The 20350-nt window shown below is 36.6% G+C and overlaps 1 protein-coding gene across 1 annotated transcript; it reads right to left on the bottom strand.

The window, feature by feature from the left end:
- Positions 1-226: 226 nt before the first annotated feature.
- LOC137834544 (uncharacterized) lies at positions 227-667 on the bottom strand. Its single transcript, XM_068642572.1, has one exon. It carries the CDS (start codon positions 665-667, stop codon positions 227-229), a length of 441 nt encoding a protein of 146 aa, XP_068498673.1.
- Between the last annotated feature and the right edge of the window lie 19683 nt (positions 668-20350).

Raw genomic sequence — 20350 nt, 5'->3', positions numbered from 1 at the left:
CTTCTCGGTCGTCCTGTTTGAGGGACATTCCTATGTGTGTTTTGCGGTCCTTGTCACGAAGGAATATGGGTTGAAGATCTTCCTCGACGTCCATGCGAGGATCGTCCAGCCAGGGATCTAGGTCAACGAGAGCAACCAAGTGCCTTCTAGAACCTCTTCCTATAGAACGCGTTTCTGGTGACCGACCTCTTCGGACTGGAGATCGTTCGTTCACTTTGGTGTAGAGTCATTTGGTTGGCTCGACTTTTAGGCTGGCAACATAGCATTCTCGTGCCGTTTTCTGATCTACATGCACTGTTGCGATATCTCCATTGACAGAAGGGAATTTCATGGCCAGATGAGGGGTCAAAACAATAGCTTTCAACCTGTTGATAGATGGACGACCGAGCAAGATATTGTAGGATGTATTGACGTTGACCAGTAGGTATCGTATGTTGATAGTTTTACTGAGATAGTCGTCGCCGAAAGTAGTGAATAAGTCAATATATCCCCTTGTATCCACCCTTTCTCCCGAAAATCCAACTATCTGTTCGTTATAAGGTTGTATTTCTACCTCTGAAATTTGCATTTTCTTAAATGTCTCCCAGTAAAGGATGTCGACCGAACTACCTTGGTCCACCAGAACTTTAGCAATTGCGAACTTATCAATTTCCACGGTTATGACCATGGGGTCGTCCTGAACGGGGTCAATCGCGGTAAAGTCATTGTCCGTGAATGTAATTGGTGGTATGTGCGGTCGACGATGTGTGGAGGCCGAATGGATGGATTGAATCGCCCTCAAGTGTTTCTTCCTTGTTGAATTGGAGTATCCTCCACCAGCGAAACTGCCTGCTATGTAGTTAACTTCTTGTGGAGGTACGCCGAGCGACACTGGTCCGACAATCGTGTTGATAACTTCACAAACTTTCTACTTGGTTCGGCTTCTACGTTCAGGACTTTCACTTCGAGGTCTTGTGCGTCTGACCGGACTTTCGCTTCGTTTTCTCCTATTTGTGCGACGGTGGTTGTCGTGGTTTCGGTCGTCTCTTCGTCCAAGGCGTTCCCTCTCCTAGGAATAATCAATACCGCGCTGGGGCGACCGAGGTGTAGACATGGTTGTCTTCACAAACTTGCGAAGATGACCGGCTTGAACAAGCTCTTCTATTTTATCCTTCAACGCCTGACAACCCTCAGTCGTATGACCGTAATTGCGGTGATATTGGCAACACTTAGCTGTATCGGCATTGGGAGGTGTTTGTGTTTATTTTAATGCTGCGATTAATTCAGTTTGTAAGGCCTCGTCTAGAATTTTCCCTCTGGGTACGATCAACGGGGTGTAATTATGGAAACGCGGACCTCTATTAGAGCGATACCGGTCTCGATCGGCCGACACCATTGGAGGACGAATTCCCTTGTTTCTCTCTGTATTTTCAACATGTGTCTTCCTGTGATAGTCAACGTGTTCTTCAATTTGCATGAATTTTGTCGCCCTTGTTCTTAATTCGTCCATGCTGTACGGTGGTCGTTTGATGAGACTTTCTGTTAACCGTCCAGGGAGTATGGCCGACACCAAGTGGTGCATTGCTATATCCGGATTCAAATTCCGTATTCCCATACAGACCTTGCTGAACCTATCCATAAAAGCTTTGAAGCATTCTCCTCTTTCTTGCTTGACATTAAGGAGAGACATGGAGGACGTCCGATGGGGTCTATTGAGTAGTGAATTTTAGTTCCAAAACGTCAGTAAACCATCTGAGTGGTCCTTCTCTGAGTGATGTGGGAAAGACTTTGCACCACACCGTTTGATCAACCATGTACAGAGTCATCTGCGTTCTAAAAATATTTAAGTGCTCATCCGGATCGTTGGAACCATCATAAAGGTTCATGGTTAGACCCCTCCATTTACTAGGAAGAGGTGTAGCGATAATGTCATCCGTGAAAGGATGGCCCCTTAGGTTTGCCACTCTGCTTGGGATAACGTGTTTAACACTTTGGTGGGTTTGTTGGTTGAACGATGTATGGGGTACTTCCTGGGTGAGTATCTTTGTTCCATATTGATATGGAGGTGGTGTGGGCGCACGTGAGTGTCCCTCTCGTTCAAATTGTTCAAGTTGTTCGAGTGGTCTTTTATTCTGCTCCTTTAACTGAGCCAATTCTTCTGCTTGTCATTGTCGCTCTTCTTCTTGCGTACGCCTGTACTCCTCATGACGCAATTGATCTGTAACTCCTTTTTGAAGCAATTCTTGCACATGAGTCTGGAGTGTTCGGAGCATCATCATCTGCTCTTCCGCTGTGTTATCATTGCAGGTGTTGTTCACTGTCGAAACCATCTTTGCTTGCTGAAATCCTTATGTATGGAAAAATAAGATTACCTGGCCCCACGGTGGGCGCCAATTGTACCTGTGTGGATGTCAGGGCCAGAGTAATGTTGATCCACGTCGATACACAGTTGTTGTCGTGCTTGTAGCTACCTAATTCTTCGAGTCCTTCCTCCTTCGCGTATACGTTCGTCCGGTCGGCGGGGGTACCTGCGATTGCACTCCGACGCTCAAGTCAGTGCTAGGGTTTAGTTTTGTCTCTCTGATATTATGAAAACGTACCTTTCCCCTTTCAAAAGTTCCTTTTATAGGTTGACTTGGGCTTTCGTTTGTGTGGGCCAGGTAACCGGTTACTAAAGACATGCGTAGTGGTCCTTGGGTTGTGTGTAGTGGCTTCCTGGTATTAAGGGAGTGCTCTTCGTAGTGTCAACGCTAGTTACGTAGTGTTAAGGGAGTGCTCTTCGTAGTGTCTTTGACTTATTCAACGCTGGTTATAACTGTTTCCTTGCCACGTGTTTATCATATTTTATTATTTAATGTGTAGCTTTCGGTCGTCCGGGTCGACCAGTACATAATAAATTTAAAATTTTAAGTTATATTGAGTATATAAATTAAAATATCAAATATTTATTTCTTATTTCCTACAAATAATTATTTCTATTTAATTATTAAAATATTTTATTTTTATTTTTATCATATCGGTTAAATGGTGGTGGAGAATTATGAATTATAAAAAATTGATTTTATTTTTATTTCCTTAAATGTTAAGGTTTTTTTTTTCGCATGTAATATAAGAGTTTAATAAATTATTTGTTTTGTTGGAGTAAATTTTTTATAATATTTTGATTTGTGAGTTAGACATCCTAAAAAGTAATTAGGAGATTGATGTTATTCTTAGGATTGTATGTATAATAATTGCCAAAAAAGTATTAAGATCTATGTATTAAATTAATATATTATATTCATTTTCTAATTATACATACATTAAGAAGACAAAAATTTATCATGTAGGGAAGAGATGATAAAAGTTTCATATAATAAATTGTGGGTGATAATTACGTATATTCAACAATTGAGAACTCCCGTAGGAGATAGAAAATTGTTAAATGAAATCTATACGGAGTTAAGAGTAGTTTAGAGGGTTGTTGATAAATGTTAATTTATAAGTCAAATATAATGTTACTTTTTTATATAAAAGTTTTCATGTTAGGTATTATTATGTAACTTGACATCTCAGTTAGGCTGATACCTCAAGTAACAACAATCATCTGTAATCACATGAAAAATGTATTATTATTACAAAAAAGAAAAAAAATACAAAAATATGGGGGATTAGATCAAAACCCATATATTAACAAAAACGATACATAGGTAAACTATACCTATTCATAAAAAATTCTAAGAACAGACTAGATGAAAACCTATTATACCAATGAAATGATTCTCTATGAATAAATCTTAAATTAGCCAACTTATTAGCACACACATTCCCTTAACAAAAAAATATGAGTAACCCTAAACCTGATTTTCCCACAGTAATTAAGACAAGTATTTCATCAATTACGAAGCATCCACGAAACATTAGTCACAGCAGTAAACGCAACACAAACCAAGGCAGAATCACATTCAAGTCAGACATTAGTAAGCCTCATCTTTTGAGCTTCCTCCATAGCATGTATAACTCCATAAAACTCAGCAATTATAACAGTCTGAACTTCAATAAACGTAGAGAAAGCACCAATAAACTCTCTCATACTCCAATGAAAAATATCTCCACAATTAGCAAAACCCCATACAGCCCCATCAACGTTAATTTTAACCAAGTCTGGTGAAGGAAACTCTCATCTAACAGGAAGAAGACGAAGAACTTTACCACCACAAGTATTAATACCAAAAAACTTAATCACGTTGAAATCCAATATATCATTCTTCATTGAAGCTTTAAACGAATTTCTCACTAGACAAGTTAAATCTTTAATTACCGAAATAGACCTAGAAACCTCAATCTTATCCTGAAATATAGCATAATTCTTCATACGTCATATAATCCAAATAGAAAAAGTTATCACAAAAAGCTTAATCAATTTAACCAAAGGACTACCATCCCTCTTAATAAAAGAAAGAAGATCATCCTTATTAGGGAAATGAGAAGTAAGAAAAATCTACCGAACCCAACTCCAAATATACAAAGCATTAGAACATTCAAAAAATAAATGTTAAATAGATTCCTTATGTTTTTCACAAAGTGTACACATATAACATATATGCAAACCTTTATTTTGAATATGTTGATCTGTAGGAAGCCGCCCATGAAAAAATTTTCAGAGTACTAGAGTTTTGGAATGCGGAATAGATGAAGACCAAATAAATTTACCTCAACCATAAGGAACTTCTGGTTCCAAGAAAAAAGTCCTAGCCAATTTAAGAGTGAAAGGACCAGACTCATCTAGAATCCAATAAGGAATATTTTGTTCCTCCCTAACCATGATATGCTGAAAAAAATTAGGCATATGTTGTAAAGATAAGGGAATATTCCAATCACAACCTGTCCAAAACTGAGATACTGTATCTGAAATGCTAGCACCATCAGATAACCTTGCAATATTTGTTAAAGAAGTAGTAGAACATCATTTATCATTCCATAAATTAATAAAAGAACCTGTACCAATAGTCCAAGAAGTATAATCAAGTATAGTAGAATAAAACTGCTTAATTCCAGGCCAAAGAGATGAGGATCTATAAACCATTATAAAATCGTATTTTGATTTAAGAACCATGGTTTTCAAGAGAAAAGACCAAGGTCTGTTGCTATAAGTAACGTTCCAAGAAAGCTTAAGAAGATATGCATTATTTTCATGACGAAAATTAATAATCTTCAAACATTCATTCTCAAGAGGAGAACAAATCGTATACCAATTCACAATGACTATGTCTTTTTTCAAAATATCACCAATCCAAATAAAATTTCGATACCACAACACATATACATATTAAAGCAATAAGCTAGAAATCCAGTAATCACCAACTAAATTTGACTCATCATGCCAAGAGATTTACCTTTTTAAGATGCTAGCTTCAATTTGACTTTATCATCGGAACTTTGGAGCACCAAAAAAGATAGGCACTCCTTGAAAGGAAAACAACCATGACTACAAGAAAGAATACGCTGAGTTTTGGTGACAAATCTTGCAAAATTATCCATGGTGAAAAAACTACTTTTAGAGTTATTAACATATTGACAAGAAAAATCACCATATGTTTTAAAAAAGCACTCAAATTTCTAAGAGACTTAATATCCCCCTACATAAAACAAATATGTCATCAGCATATAAAATATGAGAGGGAGTGAGACAACCTTGTGGACTAGCCATATGTAAAATTTTCTTATCATTCACAAGCTTAAAGATACCTCTATTAAGAACTTCCTCTACAATATCAGACAAACTAGGAATCTCTAAGTTTTGTTGAATACCAAGGAATAGACCCTACTTAAGAAGAACTGCATTGTGAACATTACCAAAAGAGTTTTTATTCCAGTCTCGGAGTTCAATTTTCAAAAATTTTAACTTATGTTGCAAAATAAACATAGGACAACCAACAACCTTATTAGCCCAAGAATCATGAATAAGCTTCAGACATGAAGTGTCTTGAAGCCATATAGAAAAGAAACGAAAATTGTAAACCTTCCTCAAAGAATTACTAACAAGATTAGCAAGAATAAAGCCCTAAACCCTAAACTCTAATCAGAACAATTTTTAACAAGAACCTGATAAGTACAAGAATCCCATTCATCCAATCACTCCATTACATAAAGCCCTATCCATTCTTTTATGAATTATATGCAACCCTCTCATTCCATTCCACCAAGTATAACAAGATTCAGTAAAAGGCATACAAGAAAGATCATTAGTATTAATCCATTCAAGGAATTCATTACAAGAAACCTGATTAGGAACCACCCCCATTTACAGTCATTCACCGAGACCACAACATTAAAATCTCCCATAATACACAAAGGACCTATGAAGGAACTACGATCCCTCCACAAAAACCTTCTAACCAAGTATGTGTTAGCACCATAAACACCTTCAAAGCTAAAACATTTATCATGTAGAAGACAAGTTACATAAATAAATTCATCATTGACCAAGAAAATTTGGACAAGATTAGGAACCGAAAAACACCAAAGCTTAGCAGCTGTATTAACAATAGGAGACGTAGCCACCAAATGCATATTAACATATTTGAAAAGGATGTCAAAAGCACCAGTGTACGACATCATAGGTTCAACAAGAAAAATCAAGAGGGATTTATGTAGTTTAAGTAAACTAATCAACATTTCCACATTTTTGTGGTTTCCTAGTCCTCTAACATTTCAGAAAAATGAAGAGACCTTCATTGCGACGTTGTAGTGGGAACTACCTTAGCAGTATTTTTGGATTTACCAGTCCCCTTAAGTGGTCTCCCTGGTTTTCTTTTAGTGCAAACTATTTCCTCCCAAGTATCACTGACACCCAAAATTTTGAAACAACATCTGTAATTTCCAAACCATTAAGAAAGGAAAAGTGGTTTTACAAGACCTACGATGGTGCTTTAACATCCCCAAGAGATTTAGCCCTAAACCCTAAACCTTAAACCCTATACCCTAAACTTCCAAGGGGAGGTATGAGGCGACGAAGATGGTACAGTCACAATAGCAGAGACCTCCACATGACGACCATCAATTGGAGTATTCATTGGTGCTTTAAAATCTGCAGTTGATTTAGCCCTCCGAGGAGAGGTAGGATGCAATGGAGATGGTACAACCGCAGGGGCAGAGACCTCCACATGATCATCATCAATAAGAGTCGTAAATGAATGTGACTTTGAGCTCTTGGCTTGCATAACAGCAGGTGAATTCCTTAGCATCCCCGGTTTTGGGAAATTCGAAGTGGGAGTGGACAACCCTTGCTTGGATGGGGACCTATCATAATCCGAGGCATCCTCGAGAGGAGGCATATATGCAAAATCATTCTTCACAATGCCTATTTTATCAGAAGCAAGGTGACCAAAGAGTGGCCCTACGTTAGCCCCGCTAGGAGCATGAATGATCAATTTATCAGTGGGGCCTTCCACGAGCTTTGGCTGCAAATCTTTCTTCTGATACTCTTTACGTTGTTTAGGAACCGCGGTCCTTCCCTGTTCCCGTTCATCAGAAGTTCTCTTCTAAGAAGGTTCATGTTGAGGCCCAGGAACACGACCCTGATCATGAATCACCCAGCACTGAGCAAGCTCATGCCCAATCACCTTACAGTGAGAGCAAAATTGAGGGAGCCATTCATATTCCACATCAGCTACAAAAGCAAAGTCTGGACGTTCAACCAAGAGGTGATCGGGAAGAGGGGACAACAGATCAATATCCACCAACACTCTAGCAAACATACCCTTATTCTTTCTCATAGTATGCTCATTCAAAGACAAAGGAGTACCAAAACCTATGATGATGGAAAATATCGTCCTTGGTCTCCAATACTCCAAAGGCAATTTGTAGATTCTAATCAAGGCCTGAGTTTTGGTATTTTTCATGGTAGTTGGAACAAAGTCTTTTGTCCAGGAAAACAATCTCAAGAAACCAGGAGATAACTTCAAGGAACCCATCCCGAGGGCCCATCGCATGTCTTCTAAAGAAGCGAACTCAACCTCATAGAAACCCTTCCCAATAGGATTTTTTTCCATGGCTCAAGAGCCTTTCACAATAGCTGCAACTTTTTAGTTAACTCTAGGCGTGTGAGAGTTTTACCCCCCTTAGATAGAATAATCCGACCATGAGGATGGGTCTTGCAATCCTCAAGACCAGCCAAGTAATCTGTCTCATCAATCTGGACAACAATAATGTCTCCCTTAATACAAGGAGTAGGTAGCTGGGACAAAGGAATGTCACATGTATTTCCTAAAGCCTGAGTAAAAGTCTTCCTTTGTCTTGACATAGCAAACACTTTCTTATTAGGGAACACTTCTCGATCCATCAAACAAGCCCATGGGATGAGGAAACCCGTAGAGCCCTCCGCCATTCTCAAAGGCTAACAAGCTACTGACCAACCCAAGTTAGCCGCCACCATTCCACTGGCCGCACCACCTAAAAATCTTGACTTTACCAAAAATATTGATAAAAATCGTGACTTTACCACAAATTTCGATAAAAATCGCGACTTTACTACAAGTTAGAATTGGCTACACGAAAAAGGTGACAACTTTGGTTGTGTGCAATAGAATTTCCAAGAAGAAATTTAAGGAAAGAATACACCTTGAATGCAGACGAAGAGAGCCACCACGCCACCACCAGCGTCTCGGCAGACTGTCGCGTCGTCACCGACCAGCACCCACGACTCTTGCGCCACCATCGTCCACCATCAAGCTGGAGAATGAACAACCACCCACACAAACCCTAGTCGCACCAAAACCCTTTGGAGGAGAGAGAATAGAGCAAAAATCTTATCTCCAAATAGATTTGTTTCTATGTTATCTAAATATTTGATGGAAAAATTATAACATTATTATTCATATATTAATTGTATTGTATCTTTAATTTAAACATTGGTTGAAATTTTAAATTTATTTTAATTTTAAATTTTGTTATGATGTGTGTTTTGATCCATAACATATAAAAAATGAAGTTATATATATATATATATATATATAAGAAACTGTTAATGATTTTACGTAATTATAAATGTAAATTAACATGATTATGAACACGTACAATAATGTTCACATATAGATCTTATCACATCATGATTCTCACACATATTCATACAATCAAGAAGGAATAAACACTTACCTTGATTCATGAGTGATCCTACTTGAGCAGTTATTTTATCTTCTTTGTCCCAATCTATCTCTTAGCAATGTCGTTCTTGTCACACACTTTCTTGATGGCTAACACTGAGACAACTATTATTTATAGAGACAAAACCCTATTGCCCTTAATTCACAATCTCCAACAGGTTTTCATTAAGTATCATCATATATATATTCTCACCTTAACCAGCGGGTCCTTTAATTCTATTATTATCATTAAATCATATTTGGACCCAAAACCCCAACTCTAAGTCATGTGAGTAACTTTATAGAAATTTAATTTAAATAATTTCTTACAAAGAATACACCTTGGATGTAGACGAAGAGAGTCGTCGCGCCACCACTAGTGTCTCGGCAGACTACTGTGCCGCCACCGACCAACACCCACGACTCCTGCGCCACCACCGTCCACCACCAAGCTGGAGATGAACGGTCACCCACACAAACCCAAGTCGTGCCAAAACCCTTCGAAAGAGAGAGAACAGAGCAAAAATCTTATCTCCAAATAGATTTGTTTCTATGTTATCTAAATATTTGATGTAACATTTGATAGAAAAATTATAACATTATTATTCACATATTAATTTTATTGTATCTTTAATTTAAACATTAGTTGAAATTTTAAATTTATTTTAATTTTAAATTTTGTTATGATGTGTGTTTTGATTCATAACATATGATTTTACGTAATTATAAAGTAGTTTATATTAGCTACTTAGGTATTTTCACTAAAGTCGGCTAAAAATAAAATTTCTCTATATACTAAATATTTTAAATATGTTTTTAATTTTTTAAATATAATTTTTTTTTAAATACAAACTTCGCTTTGCTTCTTCAAGGATCGTGCATTGATCAATGTTGAGGGATACAGGGTTTGTGGAGAATGTACGTAAGTGAAATAATATCTGACCATTTGAAATTAAGATGGATAAAAGAGATCAAATGGGTTGTGAAATTAATGATTATTTTCATAACTTTACAAATTTTGAATGATTCCACATCACTAAAGCAAATTATTGTCTTAAAAATGAAAGATTAATTTAAGTTCTTATAGATTGTTAAAGTTAAAACCTAAGAAGATTTTAAAATTGAACGTGGAAGCGTTGATACAGAAGAACTACTGTAAGATCTAAATGATAAATTTACTTTGGGTACATTCTAATTAAGTATTGGAGACAAGTGTGAGTTCAATATTATTATTATCGTCATTATTATTAAAATTTATTGTAATTAAAATTAGTTTTAATTTAAGTAAATTTGTTTTAAAGTTGATATTTTTGTTTGGATATAATAAAGAAATAAATGCAAATTAAATAACTATTAGATGAAAAATAAGAGTCTAATAATTGAAAAAATAGTAACTAATATTATTTTAAATGTTTTTGAAAAATATTATCCTAAATTTTATAATATTATATAAATAGCATATGAAAAATTGAAAATAAATAGAAGGAAAGAGTATATAATAAATAAATAAACAGTTTGATACCCTAAAAAATTAATCATATATCATGATGGTTGTATTTAAGGATAACAACTAAATTTATCTCTCAATTATTATTCGAATTCGTCTTTGATTTTTGACTAGGTATAATAATGTTTTACTTTTTAAATTGGATAAAAGAATTGTAATCATCCCAATATTTGATTACTATCCTTATACTTGTTTCTATTTTAAATTAATAAAATATTTTTATTTTTTAAATAATTATATTAATTTTTTTATTCTTAATTTTCTAACTTAATTATAGGATTAGACACTGTTATTTTTTATAATTATTTAATCTTTCTCTATTTTTTTATTTGATATTTTGATTTGAAATTTATATAATTTTAATTTTTTTAATATTTAATATTAAAAAAATATGTATAATTGGAAAAAAAAATGAAGTTTTAGTTGGATGATGTAGATGAGACAGTGCGATTTGGAGGGATCCCTTGCCAAACATAGCTTTAACCGCTTTGCAATGAACGCGTAGCTAATTTTTGGGCAATAACATTGATTTGTATTCGGCACAAATTAGATATTAGATGTTGAACATGCTTTGTATTTTTTGTTTAACGCAAAATTTTGTTTTATCCCTAATTTGGTTACTGTTTTAATCATCTCAATTTAGTAAAGGGACCTTTAGACAACATTCGAGTTTTTGCCTGAATATGTATGGTTTCTTTTCTAATTTGTCTTTGAAAATATTAAAAATAGGAAAAGTCAATAAGAATACAATTCATCTGCCATGTCAGTCCTTTTGTGGATACAAATTGAGACTTCTTTAGATTCTAATTTTAGTAATATAAGATATCTAATTATAAAGAACTTAATTAAAATAAAATTAACTACATTCATATAAAGCATAGAATAAAAATTATAAATATCCAAGTTATGTTTGAATTAAAATTCGCAACTCGTTATTTTATGTTAGATAATTTGAACGTTTAAAATCTCATAAATCCTGTATATAACTACAATTAAAATAACTTTTAAAAAATGATAAATTCATCTTATTTATTTATTTTATAAATTTATTTTTCTCAATGATTTTAATTCTATAAGGAGATAAGGAGATTAGGACATTATGAAAGAGGAGAAGCGTGTTTAATGGTGCAGATGATAGTAGGAAAATTAAAAGTTTCAATGATTTTATTGAAAACTCAGAGTTTATTGATATTTCAATTTGGGGAAGAAAGTTTATGTGGTATATGTTGGGTTGGGCTCACTTCCTATGATCCAGTCCAATATTAACTTTTAGGGATTTTTCAAACAGAGGGATAGCTAGCAGTAGATACAAACAATGAGAGAAAAGATTGAAGAGAGAGAAAGTTTCGTTCAGCAACTTTCGGCCACCACCGACGCTTTGTTCATCGTTGGATCGGACTGAAAAGGTTCATACTTTGTGTGACTTCAATCTGACCGTTCGAATCTTGCAGAAGTTGTTTGAGCAGAGAGAAATTCATCTCACACTGCAACAGCGTTTTCAGCGTTTCTTTTGAGGACGGGAATTTTCGGATTGCTGCTGCTATTTCTTCCACCGTTGGATCAGGCTGAAATTTTGTCAGCAGGTTCATACCTCGTGGTTCTTCAGTTGGACCGTTTGGATTGTTTAAAAGTCTCTGGAACAGTGACATATAGGTCGCATACGGTAACTGCAGTTTGTGGTTATTGAGCACAATTTGTGCTGTGATTTGAGACTCTCTTGTAACCATAATTTTGATCATAGTGGAACCTTGATTGACTGGCTTGTGCCCGTGGTTTTTACTTCTCACATTGAGAATGCTTTCCACGTTAAAATTCATGTGTCTTCTTGAAGTGTGTTTTGTGTTGCTGCTATTATTTGCTATTGCTCCTCACAGATTCTTGCAAGTTGGGGGAAATTGTTATCCGCTGCTTATTGCTCTTGTTGATATATTATTGTTATTGTGTTGAATTTCCCATCAGAGTGGTATCAGAGCTCCTTGGTTAGGGCTATTTGACTGCTTGAATGATGGAGACAAATACAAATAAGATAGTCTGTTTGAACGACACTAATTATCACTTATGGAAGGGAAAAATGAAGGATATATTATTTGTGAAGAAATTGCATCTTCCTGTGTTTGCTACTGAAAAGCCAAAAGACAAGACTGATGAAGAATGGAAGTTTGAGCATCAGCAGGTTTGTGGTTTTATTCGTCAGTATGTTGAAGATAATGTTTATAATCACATTGCTAATGAGGAAGATGCAAAATCCATGTGGAAGAAGATTGAGACTTTGTATGCTTCTAGTACAGGAAACAATAAATTATATTTGTTGAATTCCTTGATGAATTTGAGGTACAAGAAGGGGTATTTCAAATCACTTAAATGATTTTCAGGGGCTTCGAGATCAATTTTCTCAAATGGGCATCAAATTTGATGATGAAGTGTTGGGACTATGGCTACTGAATACTCTACCAGACTCTTGGGAAACATTTCGGGTTTCAATTACAAACTCATCTCCTGATGGTGTTGTCTCCTTGGAAAATGTTAAGAGTAGTGTTCTTAATGAGGAGATGAGAAGGAAGGCTCATGGTACTTCATCTCATTCCGAGGTACTTTTCACTGAAAATAGGGGGAGAAGTCAGAAAAAGGAACCGAAAGGGAGTAAACAGAACAACAGAAGTAAGTCCAAGTCCAGATACAAAAATGTGGAGTGTCATTATTGTCACAAAACAGGGCACATTCAGAGAAACTATTTTCTTTGGAAAAAGGAGAACAAGGATAAGAAAGGGAAGCAGAAGGAGAAACATCATGACAATGATGATCGTGTTACTACTGTTATTTCTGATGATGATCTTATTATTCTCCGTGACCATGATTCAGTATCTTGTATCAGATGAGAGCATGTGGATAATTAGCAGTGGTGCTACATTGCATGTTACACCAAGGAAGGAGTTCTTCACATCTTACACTTCTGGTGATTTTGGAGTGTTGAAGATGGGTAATGATGGTGTGTCTAAGGTAATTGGTATTGGTGATGTTTGCTTGCAAACCAATATGGGAATGCAGTTGTAGCTTAGAGGAGTCAAACATGCTCCAGATGTCCGCTTTAATTTGATCTTTGTGCAGATGCTTGATGATAGTGGTTATGAAAATCACTTTGGTCCAGGAAAGTGGAAACTCTCCAGAGGTAATCTAATTGTGGCCAAAGGGGAGAGAATTAGTAAACTGTATTGGACAAAAGCATTGGTTGCTAAAGACAGTGTGAACGTCATGTATATGGATGCTTCTTTGTAGCACCGAAGGCTTAGTCATATCAGTGAGAAGGGGCTGAATTGTTTAGCTAAAAAAGATGTGCTTCCGGGATTGAAGAGTGCAGAGTTGGAGAAATGTTCTCATTGCATGGCTGGTAAGCAGACCAGAGTATCCTTCAAGAAGCATCCTCCCTCAAAGAAGTCAGAGTTGCTTGAATTGGTGCATTCTGATGTTTGTGCCCCATTGAAGGTAAAGTCATTTACTGGTGCACTTTATTTTGTTACCTTTATTGATGATTGTTCCAAGAAGCTTTGGGTTTATGATTTGAAGACAAAGGACCAAGTTCTAGAGAAATTCAAAGAATTTCATGTTTTGGTTGAGAGACAGTCAGGCAAGAAGTTGAAATGCATTCGTACTGACAATGGTGGTGAGTATTGTGGACCGTTTGATATTTTTTTAATTACTTTGATCGATTATGTTTCGATTGCTACACAATAACTTTGTAGATATAACCACCAAATCAGTTTTGGTAGCTATTTTTATAGGTATTGTTAATACCTATTTAAAATGGTATTTTGATCTGTTTATAAAAAAACTCAAACTTGCTTATAAATACTCAAAATTCAATCAAGCTAAATAGGAATGAACTTCAAATACATAGTTTAAGAAAGAGTTGTACACAAATTAAAAGTATATCATATTACACAATGAAAACTATTGAAACAAGTTAAAAGAGTCAAATCTATTATATAATTCAATATACAACTAATCTTCTTCTGAACTGTCATCTCTAATATGGTCTCCTTTATGATGTCCAATTATATAATTCAAAATTATGTGTCTCCTTTATAGATACTCAAAATTCAATCAAGCTAAATAGGAGTGAACTTCAAATACATAGTTTAAGAAAGAGTTGTACACAAATTACAAGTATATCATATTACACAACGAAAACTATTGAAAACAAGTTAAAATAGTCAAATCTATTATATAATTCAACATACAACTAATCTTCTTTTGAGCTGTCATCTCTAATGTGGTTTTCTTTATGATGTCCACTAGTAATAGGATCTGAAGAGCCTGATATGGGATTATTCATTTGAATGTGTTGTATGATGAGTTGCATCTACTCATTTTGTTAGTGCATCAACTCAGCTTGTTTGTGCATGTGTTCACTTTGCTCTTCATGAATTTTCATCAATACCTCCATCTTTTCTTCAAGTGCCCGCTCCTTGGCATCTTTTTCCATAAGTTAATCATTTAGATTTTGAATAATCTCACACATTTCTTCTATTTGATGAACTACTGGAGCTTGGCTTGTAGTAGAGTGACCACTTGTGGAACAGTGACCACTTGTGGAACTATTAAACCTTTTTGTCAATACACCAAGTCCATAGAAATTCCCTTTTATATTTCCACTCCAACAACATCAATGTATATTTCATTGTCATCAATAGAGGCAACATGAAAGTTTTGCGAAGATGAGCCTTCAAGCATCTTCTATTGTTGGGCTTCTTCTTGACGTTTCTTATATTTCTCCTTAAAATGAAGTCAAATTGATTATTGCCAAGAAAAAATATAGTAAAAAATAAATTATAACTTAAAGTTTAAACATACCGCAAGGTCACGGGTCTTGTCATTGACCCATTGTCCAGTCTTCAATTTCTTCGTTCTCTCTACAACCTTCCAAGCAGTGGGTTGTCGTTCAAGCTCCTTAGTCTACATTGTTGAACAAGGTGCTTTGATGTCTCCAAATCCAAGAGGAATGCTTGAAGATCTTTGTTGCTGGTTTTCTGTGTGCGTCTAATAGTCTTTGAATTGTTAATCCACTCTTTATGATGATCCAAGGTTAATTAAATCTTAATCTTTTTGAAAAATATGTGTTTTCTAAAGAGTGTGAAAATTCAACCTGTTGAAATGTCGATTCAACTGGTTGTTTTACACTTAGTGCATTTTGAGAAGGATTTGAAAAGCTTGACTTTGATGTCAAACAAATTCAATCGATTGTTTTGAAAATTCAACCAATTGATTTTATGAAAATCTTAACAGAATTTTGTTAAGTTGGTTAGACTTATTTTTAATGATCCTAACAACTTTTGGTTCTTGAACTAAATGTTTTGACCATTTGATTGGAATATAAAAAATGTTGTTTTACGCTCCCAAGCATTAAATAAGTAAGAGAGATCAATCAAAAAGAGTTTTCAAGATTTCAAAGAGCTTTTGGATCATCTTAAGTGTGGAATGGGATTCAATCTTCTATTATGAACTTTAATCTTTGATTAACCCAGGTGTATTATATTCCTTATTCCTCAATCATTGTATTTCTGTGTGATTTGGTGTGGTGTAGTATCAAAACTGATTTTGAAACTTTGGAAATCATTTATCAAAACTCTTCTTGCAAGTGTGTTGATTCTAACTTTTGTGAAAACTGTGAATGTCTTCAAAAGAAAGTTCATTATCTTTTAAAAGATGTGGACAAGTTTTCCAAAGGCCAATCCAATTTTGAAATTGTTCTTGCTTCTCTAAACTGTGTTTTTGGCAAGGCTGGGTTGGGGTTTAATCCAAAAGGCAAGAACAAACTGTTTTCAAAACCTTTTTCAAGTTTCTTTGAAAAACAACCGGTTGAAATTTGCCATTTTTTTTTTATCAGCAAAGGATAAAATAATTAAAGGAGACACTTGGGGTGTCCCAACCCTTGTACAAAAACCTACCATGTTATAAGCAAAAGCATAACTTAAAAACCTACCATTACTACATAATTCTGCAGCATATAAAGACATTACAAATTACAACAGAGCAAGAACCGTGTTATCCTCAGGCTTGTCTAATTTCCAACCCTCCACACGTTGGCCATCCTTTACTATAAAATGTAGACAAATAGGTTGTACTGTACATGCTGAAATCACAGCCAAGCCCACTCCCTGTACTTATTATAAAGCCCCTAAATCTTCCTACATCTTCCTTCATAAGTTTGGTTAAGATTTATCATGTGTTAACAAAGATTTTGGCTTCAGTGACATAAACCCCACACGTGGCTCTGCCATGGTTCAACACCAGCTGCAGACATAGAAACCAGCAGAGTGCAAACTGAAATCTGCACCAAACAAACATCCCAACCCTACTACTCCCACTTCCGTTCAACACCATACTACTCCCTACTCTTATATAAAACTAGTTGGGCTTACTCTTACAAAGTCTCTCACTTTTTTCATAGAAAGCTTTAATGGAAACCCAGACTAAGAACCAGTACCCTTTGTGCATGTAGAACTCCCCTGCATCTACTAACTGGTCTTAGCTACACTACTATCATACCACATATATAACCAGTTTCAAAAGCCAGCAGCTACTTGTGGCTCAAACCTTGGCCTTCAAGCCTCTACCTCAGGCAGATATGACTTGGCCAAGATGTTTCTACCTACACTCCCTATTCTCCTGCAGTTCACCACCTATCAGAAAAGCATACGTGACATTGAAGGTCACCTACTGCAGACTTTAACTCCAAAAGGAACGTGCTCTATTCCGAACAAACCAGCAGCCAACCAAGGATTATGATGCAACATTTACGTTAACCATACTGCACCAAAATCCACCACTAACCAACCCTTACCAATACATTCTTCTCACTCCTTATAGGAACCATTACTCCAGCTTTGGACCTTCGGGTCTGCTATGACAACCTCAAGAGAAAAAGCCACAAACACAGCAGAACATCTTAGCCTTGGGACTATGCCAATTAAAACAGTCCCCGTGAATTGGTCTTCCCCTTTTGCCTTACACCTTAACACCTCACTCCAGTATCTTAAGTGTCCACTCTTCATTAGCGTCTGCAAAAACCAGACGAAACACCACACCAACCAGTGATGCCATCTGACAGCTCCAGAACAACGGATATAATTAACACCAGCACCTCCATCAGCATCACATCCAACTCCAGCACCTTATGCCATTCCCCCCAACAACCACACCAAGCCCCCAAAAACTCCCACCTCCACTTCAGACCACCGTCTTGTACTACGATCACCCCCCACCAAGATCACTCAAGAGTTACACCTCCAGAGAACCGAAACAGCAGTAGCATGACCAGGCACACAATATAGCAAACATTATTCCTTTCCTACTCTGCCAAGTAGATCCTACCTTTCTCAAATTCCGCGGTTAGCTCAAGGAACCCTTCTTCCACCCTCTACCTGTATCGCATACAAGCTTACTTGTAGCTACAGATACAGGACCAAGGATTCAAAATCCAGTCAGAGAACGAATAAGAGAAATTGTGTCCCTTATGCTTCAACCACAACCACGATTTGAGTTGGGCCTTCTGCAACACTTTTTCAGCGTCCACTACTCCTTCACTAAACACCACTGCATTTCTATGCTCCCACAGGCTCCAAATTATAGCTGTCCATACCCCTTTCCAGACCAAATTCTGTTTTCGACTACCATTTACCAGATAAAAGCTCTCAAAGTGAACCGTAATGTCATTATGTTGGGCGAACAATATACCGATCCATTTAAAGCACATAGACCACACCCGCCATGCATGTTCGCATTCCACAAAAAGATGTTGGCAGGACTCCTCCGCAGACAAACATAACAACCCCCCCAACTTCTCAAACTTAGTCTTGTAGAGATTCTCCCCAACAGTACCCTCCAGACCAAGAACATAACATTAGGAAAAGTTTTCACCTTCCAGAGAAGGATATACATCTCTTTTTGTGGACCCCTTTCAGGCTTAGACAGACACTCATACGCTGCACTTACCGAAAAATCGCCATATTCACTACTCTTCCACAGCAGGGTATCCTCCACATCCTTCCTAACTTTGACCCTGGAAATGTGGTTTCCAAGTTCAGATTCCAAAGCCGATTCCCATTCAAATCTACTTCTCCTCCAATTAAGGGTCCACCTCCACTCCAAATCATCCCATACTCCTACCTCTTCCACCTTCTGACCTTGATTCAGGGATAGAGAATACAACCTTGGATACAAGGTCTTCAAGTTTGAATTACCAACCTACACATCCTCCCAAAATCTAACTTTATCACCACTCCCTAGATTCCATCCGACTTGTACTTGAAACTACCTTTCACCTCCTCCATCTTTACACACCTTCAACAGATCTCTCCACCACCAGGACTGAAGTTTCACAGGTATATGACCAATACTTGTATCCAATCCATACTTTGAGTTTAACACTTCATTCCATCTCCCTTCATGACCAGAGATAGTCTTCCACTTCCACTTTGCCAACAACGCATAATTAAACTTCCTTATATCTCTGATGCCCAACCCTCCTTCCCCTTTCGGTTTGCAAATATCTTTCCAACTAATCCAAGAAATAGGTATATTTTCCTTCCCCCAATCCCACAGGAATCTCCTTTGTATGCTAGTAATACTCTTACAGACCACCTCAGGTGCTTTAAACAGGGACAGATAGTAGAGTAGAACCGCCGACAGAACTGACTTGACAAGGCACAATCTTCCTGCCATAGACAGAAATCTCCCTTTCCACACACTAAGCCTGGATTTTAGCTTACTCAAACTAGGCTCCCATAATTTCTTCTTTCTCAGATTACCCCCCACTTCTATACCCAAATAGATAAAAGGTACCTCCATCTGGGAGCAATTTAGGGTCTTCACATAACAATCCATGTTGCTTTTCCTAACATTTACACCTGCGAGCTTATACCTATGAAAGTTTATTTTCAGCCCAGACGCTAGCTCAAAAACCCTGAGAATGGCCTTCAGAATAAACACATTAGAGTATGAATCCTGGCATAAAAACAACATGTCATCAATGAACTGGAGTATACTAAGCTCCACCTCTTTCCTTCCAATATTAAGGCCTTTGTAAAGATTAGCCTTCGCAGCTTGCCTTACTAGCCATGCAAGCCCTTCAGCTACCACTATAAAGAGAAAAGGAGCGAGTGGTAGAATCTTGTACAAGAATCACCATACTTAAACCACCTTGCTCTAGTCTTCTGAAAAATAAGGGACTCTATCTTTTTGTCATTTTCCTTCAACCGATTTACCAGAGCAGCCCTTTTCAACCTATCTTCTTCATTTAGGTCATTCAAACAATCCATACAATCCAATTCCTCAATTTCTTGTAGGATCTCCTTCTTACAAGTGTAAACATTTCCAAACACTTCCTTGTTCCAGATCTTTAGGTCACCCTTCAAACTCTTCAGCTTCTCCTTAACATTCACCAGGGCATTCCCCTTAATAGGATAAGATAACCATTTTTTCTTTACCATCTCATTGAAACCACTTTCCAGGAACCAAGCATCAATGGTACGAATGAAAATGGGCATTTTGCAGAAAATGGGCCACACTATTAGATTCTGCATGAAAATGGGCCACACTATTAGATTCTGCAGAGTAAGGAGGTTTTCTGCTCCCAAAGGTATTTTGAAATGGGTTCCTAAGTTTCCTACTAATATCATTGGACCCACATTCATACGGGGACCAAATCTTGCTTCTTGATATTTTCTTGTAAGTGTCCTTGGCAGCC

Source organism: Phaseolus vulgaris, chromosome 11, assembly GCF_000499845.2.
Source record: "Phaseolus vulgaris cultivar G19833 chromosome 11, P. vulgaris v2.0, whole genome shotgun sequence".
In the NCBI taxonomy this organism is placed as follows: Eukaryota; Viridiplantae; Streptophyta; class Magnoliopsida; order Fabales; family Fabaceae; genus Phaseolus; species Phaseolus vulgaris.
Note: the sequence above shows the minus strand (reverse complement) of the source record. Positions and strands in the feature narration are given on the sequence as shown.

Excerpts from the sequence above, each read along its gene's own strand:
- LOC137834544 (XM_068642572.1), bottom strand. The coding sequence starts at position 667 with ATGGTCATAACCGTGGAAATTGATAAGTTCGCAATTGCTAAAGTTCTG.